Below are 27072 nucleotides of genomic sequence, written 5' to 3' on the forward strand. Positions count from 1 at the left end.
CAGAACAGCAAGTGAAAGCAAACAGAACAGCCTGTCAGAATGGGACATGGTTTACATTTATATTTGCACAGAATGCCCCCAAGGTAAATCATTGAAGAATTGTGAATCATCTAGAGGAGTTACCATGGAACTGAGCTACAGTGTGAAATCCTAGGCAGCTATTAGCAAAATCAACGAATTTCTATATGTGCTCACTTGGAAAAATATCCGTGACGCAGCCTTGACTGCAAAGAAAATAAAAGCTGTTGACCAATACACAGTATAATTTTTAGTTATTTAAAAAAATATGTTTGGGACAAAGATTTATCTTTTTCGAATACATTATAGAAGGTAATATAGGCCATATAAGGAGTCATCATGTTTGCCCTCATGATGTTTTGTCTAGTGAAGGAGATAAAACTTGTATGTAAATAAAAGTATGGTCCTAAGGTAGATAGCAAGAGGTGTCTTGAGGGAGAAGTTCAGATAAGCTGTCCAGAGAATTTAGAGAAGTAATTGGATTAATCCTGAGAGCATCAAGCACTGTTCATGAAGGAGAAGGAGCTTTAACTGAATCTTGAAGGTATCTGTGGGGGTGTGAGGAGTGGAGACATTAAAAAACTTGCCTCTATTTCAGTGTAGTTGAATCTGATATCCAATGATAAATGTGCTACTTACAGAAAATGGATGCACACTATAAATATGGAGAGATATGCATATATTTAGTATACATAATGGTTTATTAATAAATGTACATTCAAATAACATGTAGAAACTTAGAGGGATTGAAAACTTTATCATAGGATGGTTAGTAGCATCCCTGGCCTTTTTCTACTAGATCTCAGTAGCATCCCCTGAGCATGACAAACAAAAATGTCTCTAGACATTGCCAAATGTCTCGGGGTAGGGGAATCCTATATACAAATACATTATTCTCTGCAGATGGATAAAAATTCTAAACTTAAGGACCTGGATTTTCTTTTCCTTTTTTTTTTTTTTTTTATTTTGGCCATGAAGCATGTGGGATCTTAGTTCCTCAACCAGGGATCAAAACCACATCTTCCTTGAAAGCACAGAATCTTAACCACTGGACAGCCAGGTAAGTCCTTGAATTTTCTTTTTAGGTTGTATCTTCAAGGGTTCTTAACCTTGGTCTGTTGTTCTTGTTGTTTAGTCGCTAATTCATTTCCGACTCTTTGTGACCCCATGGACTGTATGTAGTTCACCAGGCTCCTCTGTCCGTGGGATTTCCCAGCCAAGAATACTGGAGTGGGTTGTCATCTCCCTCTCCAGGAAATCACCTTTACTCAGCAATGGAACCTGCATCTCCTGCATTGCAAGCGGATTCTTTACCACTGAGCCAGCTTATTCCCCCCCGCCCCCCAGAGAAGGAAATGGCAATCCACTCTAGTATTCTTGCCAGGAAAATCCCGTGGACAGAAAAGCCTGGAGCACTACAGTTCATGGAGTCACAGAGTTGGACATGAATGAATGACACGAGCTTTGGAAGATCTGTTGAAAGCTACTGATTTATTCATTCCTCAGAAAAACACACACATGGTAATACCATGTCAAATACAGCTTCAGGGGATTTACACCAAGGGTTCTCCTGAGAGGATTCTGTTTCTTTATGCTTATGAAATGACCACTATCTGAATTTTCCAGCTGGGTAACTGAAAGCTGGTGTTGATAATCAGGAGAGGATTCTCTTGTTTACTGAACTCTCCCTCCCCTCATCTAACCAGAATAGTCGGCTTTAACAAGATTCATCCTAGCAGAAGACAAAGTACTGAAGAGATAGGATAGATTCCTACTCCCCAGTTTCGCCCTTCTAGTCTTGATTCTTGTTTACTTCAGCATATTCCCCCCTTCACAGTTCAGACGAATGAGAAGAAAGATAAAAGAACCAAAGGGTCAGTCAAATAAGAAAACCTGGGCACTTGATTTTGATTGTGAAGTAAAACACACATAAGCACAGAAAAGTTCGGTATCTAAGCTTTATGAATAAATTACTGAACTGTCTACAAACACCACTCACTGAGTACTTTCAAAGAAAGACCTTCCAGAAATCCAGAGCCTTATTAAATGCAAAACTGGCCACTGCTCCTTTTCTCCTCCCCACTTGGTTTGAGAGCTGTGTGTCGAGCTGTGGAGCTTCCGGATTCATACAACCTGGGAGTCAAGGCCAGCGCTCCTCGCAGTCACAGACCTCTTCTTCCACGCTGGGCTCTGGTCTCCTGTAACAAGCTCCCCAGGGCCTGCTCCGCCCCTGACCTCGTAGCCCACGTTAGTAATTGAGGGGCGGTGGATTTGGGTGGCTCTTGGGTGAGAGCCAGTAAGATTCTCAGCCTTCCTGTTTCGGGAAAGGGAAAGAATTAGGGAGGGGTAGAGGTGGGTAAAGACCGCTGCCTGTGTGTCCCTTTTTTGGACTAAGGTGTCTCTGTTGCTCAGTAAATAAAACGTCTCACTGCCTTCTGAGAGCGCTATAAAGGCGGCGGAACGGCTGTCCCGGGGGCATTCCAGGCTGGTCGTGAGTCGAAGCAGGTGAGATCGTCGCTTGCAACGCACGCCACGCCGCCCTGCCTTAACTCCTGGGGAGGCATCGCTGGTTGGGGATGGGACTAGTGGAGGTGGCGGGGGGTGGAGGGGGCGGGGGTGGACACGCTACGGAGCTGCCCGGCAGGGGACAGTACAGTCTTTCTGAGAAGCTGAGAGCAAGAAGGAAGCTAGGAAACACGCCGAGGTGTGAGACACTCCACTCCCCAAAGTTCTGTCCCCGGGAGAGAGCGCCCGGCTGCTGGAATTTTCCTGCAGCGTGCGCGCAGCCTTGGGATCCGGGGAACGTGGCCTGAAGGCCCCACGTCCGGCACGGGGGGCTGTGCTTCTCTCCCAGGGCTCTCCTGGCTCTGCGCGCTGCTTCGGGTTTAGGGAGATGCGGACGCTCACAAGGGCCCTTTCCTGCCCGCCGCGCGCGCGTCGCGGGCCCCAGCCCGGGTTTGGGGAGATTTCAGGACGCGGACAGCGCCCTGGCTGCTCATCCGAGGGGACTGGGTCTGGCTCCGGCAGCCCCCCAGCGCAGGACTCACTCTCTTAAGAGTCCGGAGCCCCGAGCAGCAGATGTAGGCTGGGGACCGGAGGTCCTCAGGGCCTCCTGCAGGCTGGAGGTGCGCGCCCAGCCGAGGCGGGCCTGGGCGGAGAGTGTGGCAGAGCGCGGACCCCTCTCCCGGGGATCAGGTGCAGCAGGTGGGGCCGGGAGGCAGCTAACTAGCGATCTTCACCTCCTCTTCTCCTCCCTCGCCCCATCTCCTCCCTGCTCGTCGCCCTCCGCCTCGCAGGTCATGGCAGCGCCGGGCGACAGGTTGGAGCCGCCGCCGCTCCCCGAGTACAGTTGCAGCTATGTGGTGTCGCGGCCGGTCTACAACGAGCTCGCCTTCCAGCAGCAGTACGAGCAGCGCCCGAAAGAGCGCAAGACGCTGAGAGAGAACCTGGCCCAGGGCTGCAGGTTAGCGCCCGCGGCGGACGGGGCGAGGGGCGCAGTGAATCCCGGAATGTGGGCGCGCAGACCCGCCGGCATGCCCAGCGGCGGAGAGTGGGATGCCGCTCCCGCCCTGCAGGGACCGCTTCGGTCAGGTCACGGACTCTGGCCTCCCTGGTGGGAAGGTGGCTCCATCACTCTCGGCCCGAATCGACCCTAGTCTCGGAAACTCAACTTTGGAGAGGGAGTGTTCGGGGAGCGCCGTCCCTTTGTGCTGCTCTCTTGAGGGCACCTGGAGCGTGCCTTGGGGGTACAGCGGGTCCCTACGGTCTTCTTGTGAAGGCTAGGCTGAGGAGAGTGGGAGAACAAGGGACTTTACTACAAAGAGGTAGTGGGTAACTCGTCACCTGACCAAGAGTCCTTGAAAGCCCTAAGCTCATCCAGGAAGAATGACACTCAGAGGCATGGATGAAGGCGAGAAACACGAGAGAGCACGCTGTGCTCTGAGTTGTCCACTGTCCAGGAAGTAGGGCTCTCCAAGAGGAACCTCCATCAGTCTCTAAACCCACTCGGGCCTCCGTAAGTAGATATCGCAAACAGAAGGAATTGTCAGCTGCTGCTAGATTTCTTTTTTCTTTTCTTAAAACATTTCAAACCGTTTAAAAAACATTTCAAATATATTCAAAAGCAGGCACAGTAGTGCAATGAACCCTCTCCCATGTTTTTACCCATCACATGGCTTCAAGGATGATTAAGTCAAAGTTAATCTTGTCTTACCACATACTTGCCCCACTCCACTTCTTTTTTTTTTTGGAGCAAATTCCACATAGTGGGTTTTTTTTTTTTTTCCTTTGGACTCTATTTATTTCAGTATTTATCTTTAGGAACTCTTATCATTTTGTATGTGATAATGCAACCCAATTCCATTATCACACACAAGAATGAAGCAATTCCTTGATATTAAAAAATTAAGTCAAAAAAATTTCAAATTGTCTCACAAATGTAATTTTTAAAATAATTTATTTGAATCAAGAGTCAAATAGTGTTTGAAAAACTAAAAATGTTAATTGCTCTGTCATGTCCAGCTCTTTGCGACTCCATGGACTGTAGCCCTCCAGGCTCCCTCCTCGATCCATGGAATTCTCCAGGCAAAAATACTGGAGTAGCCATTCCCTTCTCCAAGGGATCTTCCCTACTCAGGGACTGAACCTGGGTCTTCTGCATTGCAGGCAGATTCTCTAGCATTTGAGCAACCAGGGAAGCCCAAAATATGTTTTTTCTTTTACCTATAGGTTGTTGAATTTTAAAAAGTAGGTAGTAAGATACAACAAGATATGTATTCATCATGTTAAGAGTTTTGTAAGAACTGGCTCCAAGCTCTCCTATTGCCAGAATATACAGAGTTTGTTTCTTGAAAGAAAAAGAAGACACCTAGGTTAGAAGTCCAAATGTAATCTCCATTTAAAGACTCCACACTGATCAATCTGTGGCTGGACCAGAAAATGGGTTCCTATTTGGGGATATTTTCTCAGAGGATTAAGGGGATGGGGTGGTTAACACTTAATCCTGTGTTTTCTAGTACAGTGCATTTAAAAGGGTAAAAAGAGTTCTTGGCAAAGACATGGCAAGCACTTCACTGTTAGTATTTTTTTCATGCAATTCCTATGCTTTTTTCTAAATAGTTAGAGACATTAGCAGACTTCGGTTCAAAACTTTGTGATTTGCAGTGGATTGTGACCAAGATTGGATTGGAAATCTCCTTTTCTTGCCTTTTGACAGTTGTTCAAGAAAGAGAACCCTTCGCATGGTGAAGACTCTCCTGCCCATCTTGGACTGGCTTCCCAAATACCAGATCAAGGAATGGCTACTTAGTGATATCATTTCGGGAGTTAGTACTGGTCTAGTGGGAACACTTCAAGGTAAGATGATTGTGGTCTAGCTGCGAAGTGATGAAGAATCACAGCCTCCAGCAGCCATTCCTAACTCCCCCCTCCCTCCCATGGGTCTGCACCAAAGGCTTGCTCACCCATCATAGCCTGCGTCTTTCCTCTAGAGCCTGCCCCTTAGTGGTGAGATTCCCTTCTTCCTCATCTTCCTTACACTTCTCTTCTCAGGAAACCCTGTTGCTTCTCTATCTGCTTGGCTCCAACTAGAGCCCTGTCACCTAAGCAGCTGTTTCCCAATTTTCAGTGGTCACAGCTCACAGTAAGAAATCTATATGACATCATGATATGTACACATGCATCTCAAGTTTTGTGAAATAATACTTATCCTCACTACAAGTAATACTCTCTAATATTTTTTATTCGGCTTAGATTTTTAAAAGGATAATTGCAATTCATTAAATTATTTACATTTCATATATGGTCTTGACATGCCATTTGAAACTCTCTTAAAGGAAAGGGAAGGAAGTATGTTAGCCTAGACTACATGTAAATGGTTTTTCTGCTCTTGCCTCTCCCTCCCCATTTGAAATCCATCTCTGTATTTTGATCTTCTGGCAGAATGTCCCAACACAGGATATTTTTAAAACTTCCTTTAAGCCTTATTTCCATGAACATCTTGGAACTCCGTTGCAGAGCTAGTGAATAGCATTATGGGCATTTTCCTTTGTACCCTATCCTCATCATCTTGCTGCTGCCCTCACCTCAACTTCACAAAACCTCTGGACTATGAAAACAAAAATCTACTTTACTTATTATTATTTCGTGGCGTATCTAGTAGGTGCCAGCCTCTAGGTATTCTCACATGAATAAGATGCACCACTTGCTTTCAAGGAGCTCGTAGTCCAATGAGGAAACAGACAACGATTCAATGGAAGGACTGACTGTAGGGGTAGGGGTAATATTGCTTGGGAAGGGAGTGTACACAGGGGCACTCAACCTGGCCTTAGGGGACTGAGAATGGCTTCCTGGAGGAAGAGGCATCAGAGCTGTTTCCCTGAAGGTTAAGTCTCACTTTGCGAAGTGATGGGAAGTATGATGGGGTAGAAATGTGGGTAGAGAGATGGCTTGAAATGGACTATTTGAGAAGTTAGTAACAGTGGTTGAGCAATGTCCTGAACCAAAATTTGCCTATAGAACTCTCAGGATTACTCTGAGCAAGCCAGGGAGAATCCCACAGAGAAGGAGGATGTTCCATGGCTCCCGTGTGGAGCAGCAGCCTGCATTCTCAGTCACGGAAGTGGATGGGAGGGCTGGACAGGACGGTGTGGTTCATACAGTAAGTGGTGCCAAGTGTACACAGTAGACTCTTAAGAACTGTGGCGTGGCAACCTCCTCTGGCTTCTGGGGGATGAGAACTGTCTAGTTCATGTTTAGCCTGGTAAACATTTAGTGAAGAGGACTGAATAATGAATCATCCTTATATATGAAAAATGGTATTTCAAGCTGGGTCCTGCAAGTGTTCCTAGACAGGTATCTTATACAAATTAATTTTAACTTGAGTTTTGTTTAAGTATCAGACACAATGCTAAGGGCTTTGGCAAGTTATCTCTTTAGTCCTCACGACAACTCTTAATAGCTCTTTTTCAATAGTCAAAAAATCTATTAAATTCTGCTCAAGGTCATGGAGTTGGTAAGTGGTGGAGGTGGGATTTGAACCCAGAATCTAATTCCCAGGGTCTTAATTTATAAAGGATACAGTTCCTCACTTTATGAGTGATAGCGCTTTCCAGAAGCATGATCTCTGTGAAGTTATCTTTGTATGGTGAATATCTGAGAGGTTAATGTGGTTCATTCATAAACCCATTCATCTAATATTTGTAGGATGGGCTTCCCTCATGGTTCAGTAGGTAAAGAATCTGCCTGCAATGTGGAAACCCCGGTTCTATTCCTGTGTCGGGAAGATCCCCTGGAGAAGGAAATGGCAACCCACTCCGGTATTCTTGGCTGGAGAACCCCATGGACAGAGAAGCCTGGCGGGCTACAGTCCAGGGGGTCACAAGAGCTGGATATGGGGCTTCCCTGGTGGCTCAGACGGTAAAGCGTCTGCCCGCAATGCGGGAGACCGGGGTTCAATCCCTGAGTCGAGAAGATCCCCTGGAGAAGGAAATGGCAACCTACTCCAGTATTCTTGCCTGGAAAATTCCATAGACTGAGGAGACTGGTAGGCTACAGTCCATGGGGTCACAAAGAGTCGGACATGACTGAGCGATTTCACTAGCAACTAAACCACCACCGATATTTATAGTCCAACCACGGGGATTCAGTGGTTTACTAACAGGCATGGATACTGACCTCATGGCACTCATTTTAAGTGGGAGACTTCAGGAATGAAATAAGCAGATAAATAGAAAAATAATTACAGATTGTGATATCTATTATGGTTGATCAAATAGGCTTTCAGTTCAGTCAGTTCAGTTGCTCAGTCGTGTGATGCCATCCAGCCATCTCATCCTCTGTCGTCCCCTTCTCCTCCTGCCCCCAATCCCTCCCAGCATCAGGGTCTTTTCCAATGAGTCAACTCTTCACGTGAGGTGGCCAAAGTATTGGAGTTTCAGCTTCAGCATCAGTCCTTCCAATGAACACCCAGGACTGATCTCCTTTAGGATGGACTGGTTGGATCTCCTTGCAGTCCAAGGGACTCTCAAGAGTCTTCTCCAACACCACAGTTCCAAAGCATCAATTCTTTGGCTTTAATACGGGTTAATTTGGGGAGGGAGTGTTTGTCTTAGATAGAATGGTCAAGGAAGGCCTTTCTGAGGCGATGAAATTTAATCAGGGTTGGGAGGATGGGAAGGAGATAGCCAGGTAAGAAACAGTAAGCAGGGTGTACCAGGCAAAGATGCAAAGTCCCTGAGGTCAAATAGAGCATAGTATTTTCAAGGGAGGAAGAATTCCAGTATGGGTGGAGGAGAGAGGTTTAGGGGAGTGAACAGGAGGAGATAAGGTTAGGCAGGGCCAGGATTAAAATTAGGTAAGTGAGTCCTCCAGGGACCTTCTAAATAATGTGCCCCGGGCACCTCACTTGCCTCTCCCTAGTCCTGGCCCTGAGGAGAGACATTTCAGCTTGAAGCTAATCAAGTAGCAGGCAGAGCTGCACAAATCTGAAATATATTTTGGAGCAGGAATCACCGGTAACATACTGATGGATAGGGACTGGCTAACAAGCAGAATTGGGATGGAAAACCAAGTGTTTCCTTTTGCACGTGTCACATTTGAGATGCCAGATATAGAGCTGGAGCTACTAGAAGCAGGAAGGTCATTGGAGAGGTTTGGACTAGACATAAAAGTCAGGAAAGCACCCCTCTAGAGATAATATTCAAAGGAGTGGAAATCCTTGAGACTACCTAGGCAGAAAGGTTGATGGGGAGAAGAACCAGGCTGGAGTACTTAAAGTCAGGGCAGAGGAGGAGGGGCCGCAAAGAAACATGATGTTGGGCTCAGGAAGGTAGAGAAAAAGAACAATCTGAAGGATGTGGGTTCCAAAACCAAGACAGGAATTGTTTTCTGCTCTATTTTAAAGGATGGGTGGAAGGGGGGCCTGTCTGTAGTGTGAAATACTCTTGGTGATGGAACACATGCAATATTTTAAGAAGGTTTGCCATGAAGCAGAGTAGAGAAACGGCTCCAGAGGCATAAAAGACAATGGTAAAGTAATGGGAGGATTTATTTTACTTATAATATCAGTTCAGTTCAGTTCAGTCGTTCAGTCGTGTCTGACTCTTTGTGACCCCATGAATTGCAGCACACCAGGCCTCCCTGTCCATCATCAACACCCAGAGTTCACTCAGACTTACGTCCATCGAGTCCGTGATGCCATCCAGCCATCTCATCCTCTGTCGTCCCCTTCTCCTCCTGCCCCTAATCCCTCCCAGCATCAGAGTCTTTTCCAATGAGTCAACTCTTCACATGAGGTGACCAAAGTCCTGGAGCTTCAGCTTTAGCATCATTCCCTCCAATGAACACCCAGGACTGCTCTCTTTTAGAATGGACTGGTTGGATCTCCTTGCAGTCCAAAGGACTCCCAAGAGTCTTCTCCAACACCACAGTTCAAAAGCATCAATTTATCGGTGCTCAGCTTTCTTCACAGTCCAACTCTCACATCCATACATGACCACAGGAAAAACCATAGCCTTGACTAGATGAACCTTTGTTGGCAAAGTAATGTCTCTGCTTTTGAATATGCTATCTAGGTTGGTCATAACTTTTCTTCCAAGGAGTAAGTGTCTTTTAATTTCATGGCTGCAGTCACCATCTGCAGTGATTTGGGAGCCCCAAAAAATAAAGTCTGACAATTTCCACTGTTTCCCCATCTATTTCCCACGAAGTGATGGGACCAGATGCCATGATCTGAGTTTTCTGAATGTTGAGCTTTAAGCCAACTTTTTCACACTCCTCTTTCACTTTCATCAAGAGGCTTTTTAGTTCCTCTTCACTTTCTGCCATAAGGGTGGTATCATCTGCATATCTGAGTTTATTGATATTTCTCCCAGCAGTCTTGATTCCAGCTTGTGTTTCTTCCAGCCCAGAATTTCTCATGATGTACTCTGCATGTAAGTTAAATAAGCAGGGTGACAATATACAGCCTTGATGTACTCCTTTTCCTATTTGGAACCAGTCTGTTGTTCCATGTCCAGTTCTAACTGTTGCTTCCTGACCTGCATACAGGTTTCTCAAGAGGCAAGTCAGGTGGTCTGATATTCCCATCTCTTTCAGAATTTTCCACAGTTTATTGTGATCCACACAGTCAAAGGCTTTGGCATAGTCACTAAAGCAGAAATAGATGTTTTTCTGGAACTCTCTTGGTTCTTTGATGATCCAGCAGATGTTGGCAATTTGATCTCTGGTTCCTCTGTCTTTTCTAAAACCAGCTTGAACATCTGGAAGTTCATAGTTCACGTATTGCTGAAGCCTGGTTTGGAGAATTTTGAACATTACTTTACTAGCATGTGAGATGAGTGCAATTGTGCAGTGGTTTGAGCATTCTTTGGCATTGCCTTTCTTTGGAATTGGAATGAAAACTGACCTTTTCCAGTCCTGTAGCCACTGCTGAGTTTTCCACATTTGCTGGCATATTGAGTGCAGCACTTTCACAGCATCATCTTTCAGGATTTGAAATAGCTCCACTGGAATTCCATCACCTTCACTAGCTTTGTTCATAGTGATGCTTTCTAAGGCCCACTTGACTTCACATTCCAGGATGTCTGGCTCTAGGTGAGCGATCACACCATTGTGGTTATCTGCGTCGTGAAGATCTTTTTTGTACAGCTCTTCTGTGTATTCTTGCCACCTCTTCTTAATATCTTCTGCTTTTGTTAGGTCCATACCATTTCTGTCCTTTATTGAGCCCATCTTTGCATGAAATGTTCTGTTGGTATCTCTAATTTTCTTGAATAGATCTCTAGTGTTTCCCATTCTATTGTTTTCCTCTATTTCTTTCCACTCATCACTGAGGAAGGCTTTCTTATCTCTTCTTGCTCTTCTCTGGAACTCTGCATTCAGATGCTTATATCTTTCCTTTTCTCCTTTGCTTTTCACTTCTCTTCTTTAATATAGGAGGTACTAGAACATAGATGTAACCCACTGGGAATGACCTAGCTGATAGAAAAATCTGTGGTCCACAAGCAAGAGAAGTGACAAGAAGGGACAAGTATAGATGGGTACAAGGATAGAAGTGGGAAGGCTACTCCTTAAAGATATGTGGGATATTTCCTCCATTTTCAAAGGAGAAAAGCACTGCATTGTAAAAAAAACAATGGGCATCTCATGGATTCCAGGTTTTGGATGAAGTCTAGGGTTCATCTCTGAACCATGTCTGAGAAGGGGGATGGAGAGGTTGAGGAAAGTGGAGGAAGTCTGAGTAGCTGTCTCGAGGAGAGGGAAAGCACACTTGCTGACGAAATGTAATTGGATGGCCAGGCAGTGTGGCATTCCATCTGGGGGCTTGCTATCATGAAATTTGCATGCAATTGGCCGGCCCAAATGTAGACGTCTTTAGTTCAGTTATTCAGCTATTTGAATGCTGGCATGGAAAAGGGTGATGCTTGAGTTTGGCCAGACTGGAGATTTACCAGAGAAGACAGGAGAAAGAGAGAGAGAGTGAAGCAAAGAAATCCAGAGGATTTGTGAAAATTCTAGGGACAGTGAGGCGAGTGAAGATGGGAGGGTGCTAAGGATAGTGGATCAGTTCATGCGTTAGAAGCCTCATGAGGACAAAATATTCGTGAAAATTCTAGGGACAGTGAGGCAAATGAAGATGGGAGGGTGCTAAAGATAGTGGATCAGTTCATGCGTTAGAAGCCTCATGAGGACAAAATATTCGTGAAAATTCTAGGGACAGTGAGGCGAGTGAAGATGGGAGGGTGCTAAGGATAGTGGATCAGTTCATGGGTTAGAAGCCTCATGAGGACAAAAAAATGTTGCACTAAAGATTCTGGATAGGTGAGCGGAAAGGCTATGTGGCTGTAGGTGGAGAAAAGGAGGCTCAAAAAGGAGATTTCAGAGCTGCAGTTTCTAGGGATGGCAAAGGCCGCGATTATCCACTGGCTGGGCTGCTAAGGGGTAGAAAAAAACTCATCAGTAATGTTACTGAGAAGCCAGAAATGCTAAGGATCATGGGTTTTGTTTTGCTTTTTTCTAAGAAGTGGATTTATTTAGAGAGAAACACACTCCACAGACAGAGTGTGGTCCATCTCAGAAGGTGAGTGCTGCCATGGGATGTTTTTCATTTTTATTATTAACAAAAAATTCCCTCCAGGCAGCAAGAAATCGATGCAGCCCTATTATTGCTATTTTTTATTCATAGATATGGGGACCTGCTCTCTTACTTCCTACTTATGCCTTCTAGATGCTTCTGAATGTTTGTTAACACCACCTTTATCAATACATGCCACCGTCCTACATAGGAGGAGCACCAACACAGAGATCCCATAGTTTAAATCAATGACAAATTTCTTTACAAATTATGTATAATTTCAAAATTGTTGTACCAAATTCCCTTACAATATGATTACAGTATATTTGAGTAGCAGTTGTCCTGAAATAGGATATTATGTGAAAACTGAAAAAGCCCCCCTTCTCCAGATCTGTGAGGACTGCAGAGCCCAGTTTAGGGAAGTGGAAATTTGAGAAGGACTTGAAAAATGTACATAGGAAATAGGCTGTTCTCATTCCTTGCTCCTTCTTTTCTTTTCTAATATTTTTTAATTTGGATTTTTTTTTTTGCTTTTGTTCTTGCTCCTTCTTTTCTTGTCTTCCCTTTGTGACCTCACCTTTCTATTCTATGTCCTTGAGATGATTGCTTGCTGTAATTTATATATGAAAACAATTGCATCAGTAATACAGACTTTTCTAGATTGCACACTCTCTAAGGAGAGACTTTGTTTTGTCTACTCCCACATTCCCCCAAGCCTAGAACAGTGCCTGGCATATGAAGGGTACATAATCAATAGTTGTTGAATGAATGAATGCTTATTGTGGGAAACTAGAAAATACATTATAAGGAACATGAAAAATACCTCTTCAGAAGTCTCCTTTGATTCTGCCCTGTAGATGGTCCACTAAACCTAAATTTTAATAAATAGCCTACCAGACACATAAATAAGTATCTATTTAAAAGTATAAAAAAATGTCCGAGAATGATACACACTAGATTCAAAAGAGTGTTGCCTCCTGAGGGTGGAGGGAGGAAAAAGGATGTGATTGAGAAAGAGTATACAGAAAGTTTCAACTGTACGGCAATGATCTAGTTCTTAAACTAGATGTTAGATACTTGGGTGTTTATTATATTATGCTTTTTACATGTCTAAATTGTATGAAATCTTCCCACATTTTAAAATTCATACAACAAGCATGTTTACTTTAACGAAAGTGGAAGCGTGCGTGCTGATCACTGTTTTGTGCTGTTGTTTTGGCCATGTTGCTTGGCCTGTGGGGTCTTAGCTCCCTGATCAGGGATTGAATCTGGACCACAGCAGTGAGTGCACTGACTCCTAGCCACTGGACTTCCAGCGTGCTCCCTGACCACTATTTTGAATTCTGCCTTTTCTCACTTATTTCTTATATGGACTATATTGCACTGGAGAGAGGTAAATTACTATTAGTAGTAAGTTATTTCTATACAGCACATCAACTTCATTTCATAGATTACAGTATATGAAATATAGTGTAGTTAACCACTTCCCTGATTTGAGACAGGGATAAAACATCATTTGGGGCACCAATTTAAGTTTTTGCCACTTTAAAAAATATATATTTTTTTAATTGGAGGATACTTGCTTTACAATGTCATGTTGGTTTTTGTCATACAACAATGGGAATCACCCATAAGTATGCATATATCCCCTCCCTCTCAAACTTCCCTGTTATTCTACCAGCCCCCACAACCCACCCCTCCAGGTTGTCCCAGAGGATGGGGATGAACTCTTTGTGTTATATAGCAACTTCCCACTAGCTATCTATTTTACATACGGTGATGTATATGTTTCAGAGCTACTCTCAATTCGTCCCACCCTCTCCTTCCCCTGGTGTGTCCACAAATCTGTTCTCTTTGCCTGTGTCTCTATTGCTGCTGCTGCTGCTGCTGCTAAGTTGCTTCACTCGTGTCCGACTCTGTGTGACCCCAGAGACGGCAGCCCACCAGGCTCCCCCATCCCTGGGATGGTCCAGGCAAGAACACTGGAGTGGGTTGCCATTTCCTTCTCCAATGGATGAAAGTAAAAAGTGAAAGTGAAGTCACTAGCCGTGTCCAACTCTTCACGACCCCATGGACTGCGGCCTACCAGGCTCCTCTGTCCATGGGATTTTCAGGCAAGAGTACTGGAGTGGGGTGCCATTGCCTTCTCTGTGCGTCTCTATTCCTGCCCTGAAAATAGATTCATCAGCACTGTTTTTCTAGATTCCATATATATGCATTCAGTCAGTTCAGTCGCTCAGTTGTGTCTGACTCTCTGCGACCCCATGAATCGCAGCATGCCAGGCCTCCCTGTCCATCACCATCTCCCCGAGTTCACCCAGACTCACGTCCATCGAGTCTGTGATGCCATCCAGCCATCTCATCCTCGGTCGTCCCCTTCTCCTCCTGCCCCCAATCCCTCCCAGCATCAGAGTCTTTTCCAATGAGTCAACTCTTCGCATGAGGTGGCCAAAGTACTGGAGCTTCAGCTTCAGCATCATTCCTTCCAAAGAAATCCCAGGGCTGATCTCCTTCAGAATGGACTGGTTGGATCTCCTTGCAGTCCAAGGGACTCTCAAGAGTCTTCTCCAACACCACTTTCAAAAGCATCAATTCTTCAGCACTCAGCCTTCTTCACAGTCCAACTCTCACATCCACACATGACCACAGGAAAAACCATAGCCTTGACTAGATGGACCTTAGTCGGCAAAGTAATATCTCTACCTTTGAATATACTATCTAGGTTGGTCATAACTTTTCTTCCAAGGAGTAAGTGTCTTTTAATTTCATGGCTGCAGTCACCATCTGCAGTGATTTGAGAGCCCCAAAAAATAAAGTCTGACACTGTTTCCACTGTTTCCCCATCTATTTCCCATGAACTGATGGGACCAGATGCCATGATCTTCGTTTTCTGAATGTTGAGCTTTAAGCCAACTTTTTCACTCTCCTCTTTCACTTTCATCAAGAGGCTCTTTAGTTCCTCTTCACTTTCTGCCATAAGGGTGGTGTCATCTGCATATCTGAGGTTATTGATATTTCTCCTGGCAATCTTGATTCCAGCTTGTGTTTCTTCCAGTCCAGCGTTTCTCATGATGTACTCTGCATATAAGGTAAATAAGCAGGGTGACAATATACAGCCTTGAGGTACTCCTTTTCCTATTTGCTACCAGTCTGTTATTCCATGTCCAGTTCTAACTGTTGCTTCCTGACCTGCATACAGATTTCTCAAGAGGCAGGTTAGGTGGTCTGGTATTCCCATCTCTTGAAGAATTTTCCCCAGTTTATTGTGATCCACACAGTCAAAGGCTTTGGCATATTCAATAAAGCAGAAATAGATGTTTTTCTGGAATTTTCTTGCTTTTTCCATGATCCAGCGGATGTTGGCAATTTGATCTCTGGTTCCTCTGCCTTTTCTAAAACCAGCTTGAACATCAGGGAGTTCCCGCTTCACATATTGCTGAAGCCTGGTTTGGAGAATTTTGAGCATTACTTTACTAGCATGTGAGATGAGTGCAATTGTGCGGTAGTTTGAGCATTCTTTGGCATTGCCTTTCTTTGTATATGCATTAATATACAATATTTTTCTCCCTCTGACTTACTTTACCCGTATAACAAGCTCTAAGTTCATCCGCCTCAGTTCAACTGACTCAAATTCATTCCTTTTTATGGCTGAATAATATTCTACAATATATATATGTACCACAACTTCTTTACTCATTCATCTATTGACATCTAAGCTGCTTCCATAACTTTTTAAAAAAGCTGTTATACATGTAACCCTTTATTAATGACCCAAAGGTCAAAGAACTTGATGTTCTGTCATTGTGAGTGAGTGACATGTGGGGAGGTAGAAGATATGCTGACTACCTATGAAGTATTTAAAAAAACAACCCACAGGAGAAGGAAAGTGCTAAGGACTGAACGTTTGTATCCCTCCAAAATTCATCTCTTGAAGACTTAATCCCCAGTATGATAGTATTTGGAGGTCGGAAGCCTTTGGGAGGTAGGGCTTCCCATGTGGCTCAGTGGTAAAAGAATCTGCCTGCAATGCAGGAAACTCTAGTTCAATCTCTGTGTCAGAAAGATACCCTGGAGAAGGAAATGGCAACCCATTCCAGTACTCTTGCATGGGAAATCCCACGGACAGAGGAGCCTGGCAGGCTATAGTCCATGGGGTTGCAAAGAGTTGGGCACTACTTTAGCAACTAAGCACACACACATGCCTTTGGAAGGCAATCAGGTAGAGTCTTCTTGGTGGGCTTAGTGACCTTAGGAAATCTGTGCCGTGTGAGGTTACAGCAAGAAAGCAGCCATCTGCAAACCGGGAAAGGGTGCTCACCGGACACTGAATCTGCTGGTACTTTGATCTTGAACTTCTTAGCTTTCAGAACTCTAAGAAATAAATGTTCATTGTTTAAGGCCCAAAACAAAACTCCCAAACCCCAACACATTGTTGCCTTCCAACCCCCACGTACGAGGGAAGGCTGAGATTCTCCATACAGGGTGACATTCATGGACCCAGAAACCACTTGGCGAAGCCTAGCGAAGGTGTGATCTCCTATGTGCAAAGGGCAGATTTTTTTCTTTCTTTGGATCTAACTTCTGTTCCCCAACAAGAAAGGAGAAAGTACCTGTTCCTCATTACACATAGAAACACTGAATTCAGACAAAGCCAGGCTAGACCTTTGAACAGAATTGATCAAGTTTTTAATCGACAGCTTTTCCCCGACTGATCAGTTGTGTCAGTTCTTTTGAGTAGGTGATTTGAGTCACATTCTGCATCCTAGCATAGCCACAGACCATGCTCAAAGTAAGGAGATCATTCAAGATGAGCTTCAAATTAAAGAGACCTATGAAAAGGCTTTTCTCTGTACAGTAGACACAAAGTTTGTTTCTGAACTTGACCATTTTGGATGTATTTTCAGGCATGGCGTATGCTCTACTAGCTGCTGTTCCTGTCGGATATGGTCTCTACTCTGCTTTTTTTCCTATCCTGACGTACTTTATTTTTGGAACATCAAGACACATCTCAGTTGGTAATTATAAGCATATACAATTCTGTTTGTTCACATTGAACATGTTTGGACTGTATTATGTGTGTTCTGCTTCCCTTTCTTTGTTAGTGTTTTCTAGCAAGATAGGGCTTTTCCTATTCAGTGATGCAAAGGTTTCTTCTTAGCTTTCAAAATACTATGCTATTAGGTGGCTTTACACCCAACTTTTTTCATAATGAAGAGGAGAAAATTGAAAGATGGTTAAGAAATTATAGACTACATTCAAATCTTAGCATGTTTGGCTTTTCAAAAATGTTAATACATTTGACTCTATTTAGAAAGTGTTCTAAAATGAAAAATGATAATGGAAAATAATCTTGAAGAGGTCTTTGAACTTGTTTTACTAGATTAAATTAGCTTTACTAAATTATGTTCATCAAATACATATTCATTGTCTTATTAAAGAACGTAGTTATTTTAAGTCACTAATATTTGAACACTGGGAACATTGTGCCAAAACAATTTAGAAACTAAGCTTGGCTTTCCTTCTTGGTATAGCCCCAAATAGATTTATTTCCTGATGTTCCTGAAATTTGAATTTTCTTCTCCTAGAATGTTCTAGTAAATGAATGTTTTAATGCTATTTTGCAACGTTGACATTTATACTTGAGATAAGTTTTCGCCTACATCCATCTGCTGGCTAGACATGTCTACCTGGGCAATCCTCTTGAAACAAATAGAGCCATCTACTGCTCTATCTCCAACCCTTATCCTTATCCTTAGTCGTATAATATTTCCCCCAGTGTCTGGAATATTTCCTTGTCTATAAAGGGAGATCAGAAGGAGATTATTGATTAAAAGAACTTCCTTACCCGGGAGAGCTGATTAGTACCAAATGCATGACAAGGTAAGGAACATGGAAGTTGACTTTTTTTCTCTCTCTGCTATTCTATACATTTAGACACTTCAGGTTACTGGATTTTGGTACTGAGTCCTAATTGGCAAAGCCTTCCATGACCAAAGGATAAGATCCTCATCATCATAGATAAAAATATCAGTAGCCGTCTATGGGGTCACACAGAGTTGGACACGACTGAAGCGACTTAGCAGCAGCAGTGATACAGCAGCTGCTGAAAGAAAAGTACTTTTGAAATGTAGAAGCCTACAGAGTGATATTTGCTATGAAAAAATAATTTGTCTTGGAAAAAGAAAAACAGAAACTCTACACTACCTTTGCTATTTTTTTTTGTTTGTTTTTTACTTTAGCTATTTCTTTAACCAAATTTTGACCTTGTGATATTGATCAAGGTCCTCAGCTCCACAGAGATCAGGACACTGGATGCTCTAGGAAATAAACTTACATGGAATAAATATAAGATGGAACAAGTAAGGATTCAGCTAATATGCCATTTCTGCCGGGAAACCTTTCTTGACAACTACCCCCTCCATCCCCCTATTCCTACCCATACACAAGAAGATCACACACAGTTTAGACAGCCTTCCCTGTGTACTTGCAAAGTGTCTGAAAGCTGTATTATGGTGACCCACCTGCACGTCTCTCTTGCTCATTACTGGGTCATGAATGCCTTGAAACATCTGCTTTTTAGCTTCTTTTGTGAACAAACAGTATTTTCTCAATCACAGCTAATTACTTCAGATGCATCTTTAATCCTGTGTAGACATGTTGAACCTAAACATTTGCAATTAATAATATAATTATTTTTTAGTTTTTTTATGGAAGTATAGTTGATTTACAAGTGATTAATAATTATTAATTGATAATGATTTTTTTCCCCCAGGACCTTTCCCAGTGGTCAGTTTAATGGTGGGATCTGTTGTTCTGAGCATGGCCCCCGACGAACACTTTCTCATATCCAGCAGTAATGGAACTGCACTGAATACCACCATAATAGACTTTGCAGCTAGAGATGCAGCAAGAGTATTGATTGCGAGCACCCTTACTCTTTTGGTTGGAATCATACAGGTAATGGGCTTACAAGTGATATAGAGGTTGGCAGGATTTGTATCTGAAAAAACTGTTAATCACATGGACTTCAAGATTCACTTAAAAGCAAAACAAATCAGTTTAAGACTCTCAAAGCTATTTTTTTTTACTGTTTTAGGTCAGATGCGAAAATAGTCAGCAAGCCTCCACTTATGAAGGCTCACTTAATCATCAAAGTCAGAGACATAAAAAATAAGACAGAGGAACATGTGTGATTAGAATGAGAATAGGAGAAGGGAGTTGTGCCAGAACCCATAAAGAGACAAAAAATATTCTGGTCACTGGAGCCATGAAACCTACAAGTCACAGGAAGAAAACGTACATGGAATTTTCTTATTATCTATCTACACATGTTTTTCAAATCTTAGAATGGTGGATGGGAGAGATAGGGCCAGAGTTTTAGTTGGTATTAAGTTTAATTCATTAACAGTTCAAAAGTGTTGGTCCTTCTCCCAGGCAAGCATTTAATTTTTCCTTCCTTCTTGTTCTAGTTGATATTTGGAGGTTTGCAGATTGGATTCATAGTGAGGTATCTGGCAGATCCTTTGGTTGGTGGATTCACAACAGCTGCTGCCTTCCAAGTGTTGGTCTCACAGCTAAAGATCGTCCTCAATGTTTCAACCAAAAACTATAATGGAATTCTCTCCATCATCTATGTAAGTGTTGCTTCCCTCCAGGGATGGCTCACTTTTCCTATTGAACCTGAGTCTGGAGAGTGTAAGCTCCTCCATGTCACGCTTTGGGAGCCATTGGAAACATTCTTCTCTTGAAGAAGCAGGAGTCACGCTGAAGAAGGCAGAGTTTGCAAATCCTTGTTTTCAGTGGGTCAGTATGGTTTCAGAAGTGTCATCAATCTTCAAAGTATTAATAAAAGCAAAGTTTTATACTGAAGATGGGTTTGGGAAGCAGCACACTTGAGTTCCATTCTCAACCTTGCCTCTGACAAGCGAAGTGACTTTGGACACAGGGTGTAGGATAGTGGCTGAAAACTCAGTTTGGATGACCAAGATTCACATATATCCTGACTCTGCTATTTATTATTTGCTCTATTGCATGAGCAAATTGCTATGCCTCTGCTTCCTTCCCTGCAAAATGGAGTTGGTAATAATATCCACAAATTAAGTTAAATAAGGCTGTATGAGAAGCCCATGCCCTAAGGGCTGGTGAATAACAAAGTACTCAGAAAAACAGTGTTATTTTGAGGGGCTTTCCTGGCAGTCCATAGGTTAAGACTCTGCTTATACTGCAGGGGAGGTGCGTACAATCTCTGGTTGGGGAACTAAGCTGAAATTATTTATTATTTCACATCTCAAGACTTCTTTTCTTTTTTATTTATAAAATGAAATGATTGGCGATGTATCTCTAAAGCCTTTTTTAACTCTGAGAGTCCATAAAATGCATAATGTAAATGTCCCAGCAATTATAGATGAAAAGGAACGTTAGATTCAGAGATGATTCAACATGCAAAAGAGATGCAAAAGAAGGATGTATTTCACACTAATTAGATTTGAAAAAGTTCTTGGATCTAAATATGTGTTCTATATAGGGCATATTATTGATGCTTGAAAAATGGTGATAATAGTAACATGATGTCACTCTAGCTTGGGGAGAATGATACCAAATACAATGAGCTAGCATTAAGAATGGAGTCCTTTAATGACCCGTGTATTCTAATGACCTTTAATTTCTTTTAAAATGAGGTAAGGCTGTGCACACCTATCTAAAAATTGTGAGGTGGTCAAGGGTTTGCTGAAGTTTGCAGCATTGCCGTAGTTCCATTAAACATTAGCATTACTTTATCCATTCAACAAATATTACCAAGTGTCTATTATGAGCCAGATACTATGCTGAGCAGTGGGACTAGATGCATACTTGCCCAATAGCTCAATTATCCCTGACTTTCTGTAACCCTTTGGACTATAGCTCACCAGGCTCCTCTGTCCATAGGATTTTCCAGGCAAGAGTGCTGGAGTGGGGTGCCGTTGCCTTCTCCACTCCTGCATTGCAGGTGGATTCTTTACCTGCCGAGCCATTAGAGAAGCCCAGGACGAGGTAGAGGAGGCAGTTTAACATAGTGATTAAGACTATGAACTTTGGAGTCTTGGGTCTACCACTTACGATCCTGTGATTAAATGTGATGTGATTCTGGGCATGTCATATTCGACTTCTTTTTCCCTACCAAGTCCTAGGTTTGCTTTGAGATCATCTGACTGCCTTTTTCTGACAGGTTCTCTCACTTTTGCAGTGCTTACGCACTGCGGTTTTTGTTGTTGTGTTTTGCTTTCTTACTTTCTCTATCAACTGTTCATTCATCTATCCCTTTATTGTCATCCATTCATCTTTTCAATAAGTATTTATTGAAACCTGCCACGTGCCAGGGACTTCTCACTCCTTGTACAAAGCCATTGACTCCTGAATCCACCAAGACACCCCTGACTGAGTGTGCTCACCTCCTTGTATGAATATTGCTAGGCCTGCATCCTCACAGATAACAGGAGGCCTAGCCTGATAGGTAATCTGGGTCCTTGGTCACTGTTGGACTTCTGAAGATGGGGGGAATGAAATTTCACAGTTTTTTCTGGTCTCTTAGGACATGTTTAAGATAGAGCTTGCTGGAAATAACTCCACTTTCAACAGAGACCAAAGTAAACTAGGAAATGCTAGATAGAACAAGGTCAAAAATAATTATTAAACTATTATGTGCCTTATGTTGTGTTGAACATTATTCTTGAAGCCTCAGGTTAGAATGTGTTAGAGAATTCTGCAAGCCATTCCTCCCAGGTCAGCCAAGTTGGATAAAGATACTTCAGTCATCCTTGTGTGAGGGTGAATATAAGCTTGCTTTTCTGAAAAAAGAAGAAACAGCAGGTCTGGAAATAATTGCATAAGAGTTGAAAGAGCCGCTCAGTACCTGAACAGAGAATTCTGCTCATGATATTACCGGTTGTGATTATTCATGAAAGAATCCTTCAACAAATGCAGGGCATTTGTGGATTCCTCCAGGAAAGATTGTAAGATTGTTGTAAGATAGATTTCCCTGGAACGGAGTTAACATCCCTTTTGTTATAAACTTGTGCTTTGGATCATCTGCCTGCTCCTCTCTCAAAAAAAAAAAGAAAAAGAAAAAGGAAATGATGAATATAAATAATTGGAGGAGGAAATAATGGAAAAGAAAGAAAAATAGAAACTTCATTTTACAAATGCCAGAGATGCTAGGCATAGGATGCAGAAGAGAGGGATGTCCCTAGTGGCCCAGTGGTTAAGATTCCATATCTCCAGTTCAGAGGGCACAGGTTCTATCCCTGGTTGGGAAACTGAGATCCCACATACTGTGTGGCCAAAAGAAAAAAAAAAGATAGAGGCTACAGAAGGAAAATGACAAGGTGTTGGCAGAATTCAGAATTAGTGATACTCAAGCTACTGTGTAGCTACTCAATTATGTAAGTAAATCATGCAGTCCATTTCAAAGTGGTTATGTTTTCCTACCATTCACTCTGAATGGTTCATCTTGATAGACAAGGGAAGTCTTTCTCCTTGCTGACTAAGTTGGCTCTGTGTCCCCATTTCTTTCCTAACAAGAATGAAGACCACATTGAAAAATTCTGCCCAGATGGTGAGAGTTTTGAAAGCTACCCCCAAGCTTGATCAGATTCGTTACTTATAACTTGCTTCCGTATGTAAAAATGAAGCCATTATAAAACAAAAGTAACACTTTAAGGTTGATCTTATATATGCACCGAAGTTCTGGTAGGAGGAAATTCCTGACAGCAAGGGGTTTGTTATATTCATAGAGACAAGATGAATTAAAATAAATTTGACACCAAAAGTTAACTAATGAATTTCCTCATATGTAATACAGGTATAATTTTTAACTTATGGCTTCATACACCCAGTAGGAAGAAATTCTTTAAATGAAATGGTTCTAAAATTCTCCAAGCATAGTAGGAAATATAATAAAATATTACCCATTTCTGAAAAGTTTTATTATCTTGATTTGCCTGGTCAGAATACTAGGCTAAAATATGGAATCACAAGTGTATCCATATTTTAAACATATTTTAGTTAGTATTTTACTTTAATTTATTAAACTATTAATAAGTTAGAATTACTTTTCAGTGCTTTCTTAAGTCACGTTTCTGTATCTTGGAGTATTAATACAATCTGACTACTTCAGTTTATATGGGTGAGTTTTATTTCCACATATATTAAGTTTTCTTTTGTATAACTTTTCCTAAGAGATTCTGAATAAATATTCAATATAGGCAACTGATACATTCATAAGCCTTGTTTGATGTAACTGTGTAATGTAAACTGATTTTGGTTTTTGCAACTCACATTACATTTATTTTATTTTTTTCATATTACATTTTTAATACAGTCACAGATGCTTTTTATTCGAAGGTCTAAGTGCGTCTCATAGATTACATGAGAATCCTATAGTGATCATTTTTGTAAGGTGAAAATTAGGATTGGGATAGTTGTTCATATTGTTCTTAAGTTTGAATTTTTCCATCTTGCGTTGAAAGTAAACCTTTATTGTGTAGACAGTTAATTGAAGTATTATGTTTAGCTAATGAATTAATGAGGGTCATCATCAGAAAATTTGATTATATAAAGAACTGGATAGCAATACCTTCAAGACTCCAAGTTATTTAGGGCTGTAATACTCAGCCCTAAGTGTGCTAAGTTGCTTCAGTCGTATCTGACTCTTTTTGACCTGATGGACGATAGCCGGCCAGGCTCCTCTGTCCATTGGATTCTCCAGGCAAGAATACTGGAGTGGGTGGCCATTTCCTCCTCCAGAGGATCTTCCTGACCAGGGAATTGAACCCACGTCTCTTATGTCTCCTGCATTGGCAGGTGGGTTCTTTCCTACTAGCACTACATGGGAAGCCTGTACTGCTATGGTAGATGCCTTAAATTCTTGAGTTGTTGTGTCTGCTTGTATAGTTTCTGATTTGTTTTCTTTTTCACCTTGCTATCACTGGCTTCATCTTGTTACTATCAATGTATATGCCTCTAGCAATTTTTACTGACTCTGGAAAGTGTTCAGAGTAAACATGCTAGTATTGGGTTTAAAGCAAGGACAAGCATACTCAGTGAAAATCCAAGAGGCTTCCCACAAGTCAGATTCTTGAACTGTAGTTCAAGCACTTGGTAGAATATATTTTGCTTACACAGTGGCTTCTCCTCTCATCCCTTACTCTTGAATGTTTTCCAAAGAATGAGGTTGTTGGCAAGATGACTCCTATATTACTTGGTGATCACTATACATAACTGTTGCCAGATTGTTGTTATAATTATTTGAAGTAATCTTTTATCTTCATATAAAATATATATCTATAAAAGGACTCATTCAAAGGAAAGTAACCTTCACTTGTCTGGAAGAACCTTCTAAAGTCATGCCTTCTGTGGAAGTTCCTATAACAAAGATATTATTGTTCTCTATTGAGAGTCTTCCTTGCTAATCTCCCTTGATTCCCAGAAACACCCTATTTACAAAACAAAACTAATTTTTCTTGAGCTGGATTTATGTCCACTTGGAAAGAGTTCAGTTCAGTTCAGTTGCTCAGTCATGTCCAACTCTTTGCAACCCCATGGACTGCAGCACAGCAGGCCTCCCTGTCCATCACCAACTCCCGGAGTCCACCCAAACTCAAGTCCATTGAGTCAGTGATGCCATCCAATCATCTCATCCTCTGTCGTCCCCTTCTCCTCCCACCCTCAATCTTTCCCAGCATCAGGGTCTTTTCAAATGAGTCAGTTCTTCTCATCAGGTAGCCAAAGTATTGGAGTTTCAGCTTCAACATCAGTCCTTCCAGTGAACACCCAGGACTGATCTCCTTTAGGATGGACTGGTTGGATCTCCTTGCAGTCCAAGGGACTCTCAAGAGTCTGTACTCAGTTTTTTTTAATAGTCCAACTCTCACATCCATACATGACCACTGGAAAAACCATAGCCTTTACTAGATGGACCTTTGTTGACAAAGTAATGTCTCTGCTTTTTAATATGCTGTCTAGGTTGGGCATAACTTTCCTTCCAAGGAATAAGCACCTTTTAATTTTATGGCTGCAATCAGCATCTGCAGTGATTTTGGAGCTCCAAAAAGTAAAGTCAGCCACTGTTTCCACTGTTTCCCCATCTATTTGCCATGAAGTGATGGGACCGGATGCCATGATCTTCATCTTCTGAATGTTGAGCTTTAAGCCAACTTTTTCACTATCTTCTTTCACTTCCATCAAGAGGCTCTTTAGTTCCTCTTCACTTTCTGCCATAAGGGTGGTGTCATCTGCATATCTGAGGATATTGATATTTCTGCCGGCAATCTTGATTCCAGCTTGTGCTTCTTCCAACCCAGCGTTTCTCATGATGTACTCTGCATATAAGTTAAATAAACAGGGTGACAATATACACAGCCTTGGCATACTCCCTTTCCTTCTTGGAACCAGTCTGTTGTTCCATGTCCAGTTCTAACTGTTGCTTCCTGACCTGCATACAGATTTCTCAAGGGGCAGCTCAGATGGTCTGGTATTCCCATCTCTTTCAGAATTTTCCACAGTTTATTGTGATCCACACAGTAAAAGGCTTTGGCATAGTCACTAAAGCAGAAATAGATGTTTTTCTGGAACTCTCTTGCTTTTTTTTTTTTTTGAAAGAGTTTTATTTAAATGATCATAGTTCAAGTTTGAACTAAGTATCAAATTAATTTCCAAAAATTTCTACTTGACCTATATATCAATTCAATAGCTTTTTTTTGCCATAAGGAATGGATGAGTCCATATGTATCTACCTATGAAGAATTTTAGGAATTTTTATTAACATCTGTATCATTCATGTTTAGTGAAGAATTTTACCTAAAATATTGGTTAACCAGGACTTTTGATTTCTGTTTTTAATCTCAATAATACATATAACATGATGAAAATTAGGTCACTTAGTAGCACCTGTAAAGCTACTTAAGGTATAAAATTTTAAAGCTTTTCTGCCAGCAAAAGACAGTATATAATGATATACTTTCTTTTAAAAGATCTGATTTTTATTGTAAAAAATACAGATAAGCTAAAATAAGAAAGCAGAAATCACCCATACTTTTGCCACTCCAAGTTAACCATCATTAGCAACTTGGTATTTATATTGCAAGAGTTGGACGTTAATGGTGTCTGTATTAACAAACACAAATTAAAATTTTTTTAATTTTACATGAAATTCTTAAGTGCTCTTTGATGATGATATGATTTTTCATACAGGAGGTATATGAAATTATTTTTTTTACAGACACTGATTGAGATTTTTCAAAATATTGGTAACACTAATCTTGCTGATTTCATTGCTGGATTACTCACCATTATCATCTGTATGGCAGTTAAGGAATTAAATGATCGATTTAAACACAAAATCCCAGTCCCTATTCCTATAGAAGTGATTGTGGTAAGTAGAATGTGTAATTAGAAAATTCAGCATTAATTAGCTTTGTAAGAAAGGAACTGTTCAAATGAACTTTTTTAAAACCTCTTTTCTTTTATTTCAGACAATAGCAGCTACTGCCATTTCATATGGAGTTGACCTGGAAAAAAACTATAATGCTGGTATTGTTAAATCCATCCCAAGTGGGTGAGTATGGAGTTCCTCTTAGGCATTAATAATACATTGTCAGTACTTCCTATTTAAATGAAACAAGCTTCATTTCACTGCTGATCCTTCAATAGTCTCATGTGTATGATCTTAAAGAAATATCCCATTTGTGCAAACTATCAGGTAAAGATCAAGTCATTTGTTTAAAAGCAGCACTATATGCTCTTTCTTTTTCTTTACATTCTTAAAACACGGCAGGACATGCACGGTTAACTCCAGACTCCTGATTTAAACTCACATATACAATTACAGTATAAGCAGAATCATGGTGTGTAACGCTTATTGTACCGAGAACAATCTGCTTAAAGAAAAAGGGAGATCTGGCCTAAATTCTCTTCCATATAATCAGCTTAAGATAATAATTATATCA

General features: G+C 41.6%; 1 protein-coding gene across 1 annotated transcript in view; it reads left to right on the forward strand.

Annotated features, from left to right (window-relative positions):
• The first annotated feature begins 3317 nt into the window (after positions 1–3317).
• The window catches only part of SLC26A4 (solute carrier family 26 member 4), a 59266-nt gene continuing 35511 nt past the window's right edge, over positions 3318–27072 (forward strand). The window contains exons 1-7 of the mRNA XM_068973067.1: positions 3318–3481; positions 5234–5373; positions 16996–17106; positions 18864–19048; positions 19561–19725; positions 26346–26498; positions 26599–26681. Of these exons, the coding sequence (XP_068829168.1) occupies positions 3318–3481; positions 5234–5373; positions 16996–17106; positions 18864–19048; positions 19561–19725; positions 26346–26498; positions 26599–26681 (1001 nt within the window). The remainder of the gene's footprint in view (positions 3482–5233; positions 5374–16995; positions 17107–18863; positions 19049–19560; positions 19726–26345; positions 26499–26598; positions 26682–27072) is intronic.

Source organism: Capricornis sumatraensis, chromosome 5, assembly GCF_032405125.1.
Source record: "Capricornis sumatraensis isolate serow.1 chromosome 5, serow.2, whole genome shotgun sequence".
In the NCBI taxonomy this organism is placed as follows: domain Eukaryota; kingdom Metazoa; phylum Chordata; class Mammalia; order Artiodactyla; family Bovidae; genus Capricornis; species Capricornis sumatraensis.